The sequence below is a fragment of the Eriocheir sinensis genome, unplaced genomic scaffold, assembly GCF_024679095.1.
Source record: "Eriocheir sinensis breed Jianghai 21 unplaced genomic scaffold, ASM2467909v1 Scaffold1023, whole genome shotgun sequence".
In the NCBI taxonomy this organism is placed as follows: Eukaryota; Metazoa; Arthropoda; class Malacostraca; order Decapoda; family Varunidae; genus Eriocheir; species Eriocheir sinensis.
In genome coordinates this window covers 125,001-132,754 of record NW_026110323.1, presented here as the reverse complement: position 1 = coordinate 132,754, position 7,754 = coordinate 125,001, and the positions used below count along the sequence as shown (strand labels likewise).

General features: G+C 45.5%; 1 protein-coding gene across 1 annotated transcript; it reads right to left on the bottom strand.

Moving 5' to 3' along the window:
• Positions 1–1,437: 1,437 nt before the first annotated feature.
• LOC126988964 (protein O-linked-mannose beta-1,2-N-acetylglucosaminyltransferase 1-like) lies at positions 1,438–7,338 on the bottom strand. The gene is made up of 9 exons (XM_050847397.1): positions 7,263–7,338; positions 6,761–6,957; positions 6,142–6,379; positions 5,194–5,324; positions 4,401–4,471; positions 3,883–3,999; positions 3,260–3,589; positions 2,641–2,827; positions 1,438–2,235 (listed from the first exon to the last, which is right to left on the bottom strand). The coding sequence occupies exons 1-9, from the start codon at positions 7,336–7,338 to the stop codon at positions 1,654–1,656; spliced, it is 1,929 nt and encodes a 642-aa protein (XP_050703354.1). The 3' UTR covers positions 1,438–1,653.
• Positions 7,339–7,754: the final 416 nt, after the last annotated feature.

Genomic DNA, 7,754 nt, shown 5'->3' with positions numbered 1-7,754 from the left:
CTCACCTGCATTACAGCCGAACGTTCTCGCGGGTCTCCAAAGAACATGATGAACGGCTCCTCCTGAAATGAACGTCAAGAAAGTAGTGTCAACCAACATCATTATCGTCCTCTTTGCTGCTTGTCATTTTAACCATTCAACATCTTTCATTTATTTTTCTTCATCCATTCAGTTGTTCTAAATCATCTATGTATATTTTCCTTTCCGTCATTGTGAGAGTGCTGTGAGGATAAAGTAAGTTAGTGACCCTTTTGAGGTGTGTGTGTGTGTGTGTGTGTGTGTGTGTGTGTGTGTGTGTGTGTTTGCTGTGGCTTTTATTCCTGCTTCACCTGCCCTTTATCATGCTATCATTCATTCTACTTAACCCTCTCCTCCCCCTAACTCCTCCTCCTCCTCCTCTCCTCTTCCTCTTCCTCCTCCTGCTCTCTACAACCCCTCTGTCGATAGTTAATTCATCATCGCCCTCACTGCTCCAATTCTCTAACTCTTTGCACCTACTCTATTTTTTTCCTTCCATTCTTTCTTCGCCTTTTCTTTTCACAATTTTTCTTACTTTATCACACATTTCCTTTGCCCATTCATCCATTTATCTATACTCTAATCATCACTTTCTTCTCTTCTTATCTCTCTCCTTTGCTCCTCTAATGTTTCTCTCCAACCAACCGTTCCTTTCTTATCTTTTACATTTTATGGCCTTGTTTTGCTTTTTTTTTTCTTTTCCCTTTTTTCTAGTTCATCATCTGACAACATACTCTCTTCTTTTTTCCCTTTGTCTGTCTTTTTTCATAATGCTCTTGTTTGTATTTATTTTGTCTTTCTTTACTCATTTATTTCCTTCTCTATCACTTCTCTTTTACTTTTTTTTTAATATTTTCTTCTTTTTTCAACCTGTCAATTCCTGTCTGTTTGTCTGTCTGTCTGTCTGTCTGTCTGCCTTCCCTCTATCTATCTACCCATCTATCTATCTATCTATCTATCTATCTATCTATCATTCTCACTACCTATATGCAACAGATCCTTCCTTTTTCTCCCAGTCACCATCCTTCTCTTACAACCCATACCACTAATCCTTTCTTCAGCTCCCTTTCCCTCTCTCTCTGTCATGGTCTCGCCCACTCACCATCCCCTGGGGTATGAGGGCGGGAAGCCACAGTGCTGAAGGGTAATGCATGGTGATGGGTGTGGCTGCGGATGTAGGACATCCTTCAGCTTCAGTGAAAACGCCTGCTTCATCACACTGCCGGGAGGGGAACGAGGAGATGTTGAGGGAGGTAAGGGTTGGTGGAAGGGAGAGGAGGGGGGGTTGAAGGATGGGTTTAAGGGAGTTACTGAGATGAAGGAGGAAGAGGAAGAGGGGGAAGGAGAAGAGAAAGGGTAGGTTTGAGGAAGTGAGGCAGTGAGGGAGATAGTAGGCTAGGAAAAGACAGGAGTTTGAGAAAATGATAGAAATAAGTGTGAAAATAAAAGAAGACGCAGAAGAGGTAGAAAAAAAGGTGAAGGTGATGAGAATGATGATGATGATGAGAGGAGGATGACGCTAATTGTGATGATGATGAAGATGAAATTGATGGAAACATGAACGAGTAAAAAAAATGAAAATAAATATAAACGCTCGAAAGAGGCAACAAAACAAAATCTAATCATGATGCAAAATTAGATCCAATAACAATAACAACAACAACATACGTACCCACTGACATCGGTAAGGTTGACAAGGACAGGCGGCGCAGCGAATCGCGAGCCAGCATCATCATCAACAGTAGTAGTAGTAGTAGTAGTAGTAGTAGTAGTAGTAGAAGAAGAAAGCGTGTAGGAACTATTTACATGTCTTTTAAGGGTGGTCAGGTTAAATTTGTTACGACTGGCTTCAGGAGAGCTTTTGGCAGGGCGCGCAGGATGGTGAGATCGGGAAGACTTCTTGGTAGGCTTTGAAGATGAACGATGGACGCTTCTCAGGCTGCTGGTGGTGGATGAGGAGTCACCACTACGAGGAGCAACATCTTCAGTTGCCACGAGAAACAAGGGAGCAGAGGATGTTGCAGAGGAGGATGTTTTACTTCTCCGGCCGGGTAGTGACGGGAGGAGGGCAGCCTGTCGGTCGAAGGAGATGGCCTGATGGAAGCCGTCGATATGCGTCCCTCCGCTGCCGGCGTGGAGGGAACGAGACAGCTCAGGGAAGACCACGTCGAGGCCCCTGGAGCGGCACAACGCCAGCACCCAGTAGTCCCAGTCCCCCTGTGGAGAAGGAGGCAGAAGGTTAAGGAGTCACTACATACTGAGAGCAACAAAAGAGAAAACATGATTATACACCATCTCATGCCATTATACACATCATTATATTTTACACGCCATTATAAAGACCATTCCGTTATACTCAAACCTAACTACACCACTACTGACTACTACTAACCACTAATTAACTACACAATTCCATCATACACGTCATTATAAACACCCTTCCATTATACACACACCATTCCACTTCATTATATAAATTACCTCACGCCTCTACACCAAACTCAGCTCATAGCCGCCAGTCCCTCCTAACCTAACCTAACCTAACCTAACCTAACCTCACCTGAGCCACCCAAACACTACACAGCTTTCCTAACCTCCTCCTCCTCCTCCTTCTTCACGCACCCAGTTCTCCGGCACCCACGCGTCAAGGATTCTTCGGTCAGCCATCCAGCCCCACTGTGGAGGCATGGCACCCCTCAGGAGGCGAGTGGGGTCCAGGCCCTGCCCCGCCACGGAGAAGGTGTGGTGGGCAGAGACGGCCAGCACGGAGGGGTCTTGATCCAGGAGCGTGGCTGTCTGCTGGAAGAACCTGTGAGGGTGTTGAAGGGGAAGGGTTAGGAGAGAAGATGAAGAAGAAAAAAAGGAAAAAACTGAAGATGTAGAGAGGATTAAGACTTGTGTGAATCATGAAGCAGATAAAGAAGAAAGAAAACGACGATGGAGGGAAGAAAAAAAAGAGAAAAGAAAAGGAAGATCATGAAGAAGAAAAAGAAGAAATGAAACAAAGAAGAAGGAGAGAGGATTAAATGTGGATCATAAGTAAAAAGAAAGAGAAAACAAAACGGAGAGGATTACGTATAGATCAAAAAGAAGAAAAAAAGAAAAAAACTCAAGAAAGCAAATTTAGCACACACACACACACACACACACACACACACACACACACACACACAACTGCCCCCCCCCCCCACACACACACACACCTATCTCGCCCCCTCTCCTCCCACCCCCTCACACTAACCACAGGAAGTCGGGGCTGACCAACACGTCGTCCTCGAGAAAGATCACCTTCTTGGCCTCGGGGAAGGTGGAGAAGGCGAAGGTGAGGGCATGGCGGGTCACCTCGGCGATCACCTGAGTCGTGGCCAGCAGGTGGAGGTCGAGGGACTGTTGTTGTTGTTGTTGTTGTTGTTGTTGTTGTTGTTGTTGATGGGCCTGATTTTCCCTTTCGTTTTCCTCTTTTTCATCTTCTGTTTCATTTTTTTTACTATTGTTTGTATTGATGGAGTGACTATTCCTGTTGTTGTTGTTGTTGTTGTGTTCCTGGTGGCGGCGACGCGGGTGGATCTGACTGTTAAGGGGGGAAGTATTACAGAGGTAGAGAGGTGTAATGAGTGCTGTTTTTCATGGTTTCGTTTCCTTTACCTTCATTATCCACTCATTTATTGCTGCGGCTCATCTCATTCCTCCAGTCCTTCTCTCGTCTCTATTTTCTCTATTCTCTCTTGTCCTCAATCTCATCTTAGTCTCCTTACACGTATCACATTTACATTACTTATTTCCCTTCCATCACCACTGCCTTCAGCTCCTTCTCCTCCTCCTCCTCCTCCTCCTCCTCCTCTTCCTCAATCATCACGCCCATACCTGCAATGAACGCCGAAGAGGGTCGTCAGGTCCATAGTGGCGGGACTGTCCCCGTCCAGCACCACCAGGAAGGCCGTCTGTCCCCCGCCCGGCATCTGGATCAGCTGTAGAAGGGTCCTGCAGAAGGGGAAGAAGGCGGTGGTGGTGGTGGTGGTGGGGGGGGTGGGGGACGGGATGGTGTGTGTGTAGGGTGGAGGGTGTGTGTGTGTGTGTGTGTGTGTGTGTGTGTGTGTGTGTGTGTGTGTGTGTGTGTGTGTGTGTGCTTTTCTATTTATTTTCCTGTGTTTCTTTTGACTGTCTTTGATTATATGTCTGTTTTTTTTTATTTGTCTGTGTCTGTTTGCCTGCCCTCCTACCTCTACTCGTTTACCTGTCTGTTTTAATTAATATGTTTGTTTGTCTTTATCTGTCTGTCTTCGTCTGTTTGTCGGTTACTCTCTTCCTCCCGTATTTCTCATTCTATATATTGCTCACATTCTCTCTCTCTCTCTCTCTCTCTCTCTCTCTCTCTCTCTCACCGGTAAAGGTGGTAAGGGTGTTGCGACGTTGACATCACAACAGGTATGCTCTCCTTGAAAGGAACGCGGGGCTGTGGAGGAGGAGGAGGAGGAGGAGGAGGAGGAGGAGGAGGAGGGGATAAGTAAAAGGGTGTATGTCCTTAACAGTTACTACTACTACTATTACTACTACTACTACTACTACTACTACTACTACTACTACTACTACTACTACTACTACTACAACTACTGATGTTGCTGCTATCTTTATTATTTCCAACAGAATCACAATATTAATTTCTTCTGTTGACAACATTACCGTTAACTTTAAATATCCTTCTAAATGAAAAAAGAAAGAAATGCTACAACTCTATAAGAAATGAAATAATAGAATAGAACGCTAGAAAATCATCTGTTAAAAACACATACTAAAAATAATTAGAAAAAAGAAAAAAGGAAAAAAGAAAATAAGAAAAAAAGAAGACAACAATAGAGAATATGATGAAAAAGAAGTTAGGGAGGAAGAAGAGGAGGAGGGAGAAGAAAAAGGAGCAAAAAAAACGGCGACGATGACATCAATGACGAAGAGAAATATCATGTTCAATAAATGGGAGAATAAATAAGAAAAGAAGGAAGAAAAAAAGAAGGAAGAAGAAGAAGAGGAGGAAGAGGTAGAGAAGAAGGAACAGGAACAGGGCAAGGAAGAGGAGGAAGACACGTACGAAATGGAAGATGATGATGATGATGAAGAGCAGGAGAAAGATGAGGGAGCAGTGCTAAAGCCTTGACTCTAGAGGGCCTTGGCAACGCTCACCGATGCCGCGCGGGCCAAGGCAGGCGTGACGGGGTTCTGGCAGCGACACAACTCCTGGAACCCTTCGTAGGTGTTGCAGAAGTCTCGCTGGGCGCGCATCTCAGGACGTCTGTGCCAGGAACACCACGTGGCTGCAGGAGATGGTAGAGGTGGTGGTGGTGGTGGTGGTGATGATGCGAGAGAATAAGAACCCGATTAATCTCCTTTGTGGCCGAAAATACGAGCCTCAAATAAAGTCCGTATTCTCAGATGCATTCAGTTCTTGCAACAAATATTTACAAAGGCCAAAAAAGGGATTAATCCGTTTCTTATGAGTGTATTTTCACTTTCAAGATGCAGAAGTCTCGTCAAGCTATCACTAGGCTCATAAAACAACCCATGGGAGCACTAACACAACCTCTATCAAAGCCTTATCTAATGTGAGTGTGTCAGCCACGAAATTTTGAGAATACTGGCATTAAGTCACAGAAGAAATGGTAGACTAAGATATGTTTGTTAGTGCTGGTGTAGTGAAGAGTGTGTTGGAGAAAGAGGAGAGAGACAAGGAGGAAAAGATGGGTTAGAGAGAACATACAGGCAGAGAGTAAAGTAGTGGGTTGTGGTGGTGTGAATGAGTGTGATGAAGGAGGAGGAGGAGGAGGAGAATGATGACAAAAAAATGATGATGAGGCGGAAGAGGTTGGAAGGAAAGAAAGAAAAAAAAAAGATATATGACTTATTAACGAGGATATGATAAAAAAAATATAAACGACTACGACTACGAGGAAGATGAAGAAGAAGAAGACGACCATCAATAATCACCACCATTATTACAACCACCATAAGGAACACCACCAACCACTACTACTACCACTACCTTTCCTCCTTCTCCTACCACCACAACCACTATAACACACACACACACACACACACACACACACACACACACACACACACATGTCCTCTTACCAGGCCTTGCTCGGAACACCACTGTCAGAGCCACTACCGTCCTGTCCCGCCGTGGTCGCGTCAGGAGCTCGTAGGAGGCGGCGGATGCTGGGGGAGCAGGCACCACCACCTCCCGCGCGTGCCGTCCATCCGTAACCCCGACCCACGCCTCGCCCACGCCCACCGCCTCCACCACCGCCACGAAGCCTAGTTTTCTTAGGGTCTCTTCAGCAGGGTGGAGGTAGAGCCCGCCATGTCCCTTCGGAGGAGAGAGAGAGAGAGAGAGAGAGAGAGAGAGAGAGAGAGAGAGAGAGAGATAACATTAGTGGTTATTATTATCTATCTATCTCTCTATCCTTATCTCATCCTTTCCTTCCTGCAGTCCTCTCTTCTTTTTATCCTTCCTTCCTTCCATCCTTCCTTCCTTCCTCTCTTCTTTCCTTCCTTCTTTCCCTCCTTCCTTCATTCATTCATTCCCTCCTTTCTTCCTTCCTACCCTCCATCTTACCTTCCTTCGTTCTATCCTTCTTCTCTTTTTTCACCAACAAAACATTCCCTCTCTCCCTTGCCCCTTCACAAACACATAACCACCATACTCCTTTCTACTTCCCTCAACAAAAGCAAAGTCAACGCAACTCACAAGGATCACGAGGACGAGGATGCGGCCTGGCTGAAGGGACTCGAGGAAGGCAGAGAGAACGCGGGCCTCGGCGGGGTTGGCGGTGGGGACGGAGCGCGCGGCCAGGAGAACGCCGCTGGTGGGGTGAAGCACGGACACATGGACGCCGCCCCACTCTGGCACCCTGGAGACTGCTACGTCGTCCACCTGAGATGAGAGGGGTGGGTAGGGTTAGTTGTGAGATACACCTAAAGATATACAGGGATACACTAGGTTACACACACACACACACACACACACACACACACACACCACTCCACCCTTTCCCTGACTCACGGAATCCATTACTCATGTGACTAACCATCCCTCCTTTATTTGCGTTTTTTTTTGGGGGGAGGGGGGGTGGAATTTTTTTTTTTTGTGTTTATTTTGTTTTTCATCATATATAAATATAAATCGGTTAAAATAAACAATTACAAAGTGCACCTGACCCTCGATTTCCTGGACTAACAGGGGGACGCACTTGTCCGGGACTCATAAAAGTCCGGGAAGGAAGCGCTACTGTCCGGGGCCACGACCTGCTCCCGGACGTTTGCCATACTGGGTTCGGCAACATTCAGTGTTCATTACCAAGATTAAAAGAAAACTGTCTCTTTAGGGAGATCTCAATCGGTTTTAAAGTTTTATTGTATATGTATACTACGTAGAATACATTTATCAATATGATGTAAAACTACATTTTTTAATGTAAAACTCATTCATGTCAAATATAAACTCAAAACTAAAAAACACTTCAGATGTTTTTTTTAGTGACTTTTTCAGTGGCTTTTTTTTGGGGGGAAGGTTGCCAACCCGTGTGTGTGTGTGTGTGTGTGTGTGTGTGTGTGTGTGTGTGTGTGTGTGTGTGTATAATTCACCACAGCCTGATCACGAGCAGGACTCGTAATCGCCAACAGGTACCCTCCCGACATGAGCAAGTGCTCTTTTATAGTCGATCTCTGGGTACTGCCAGGAC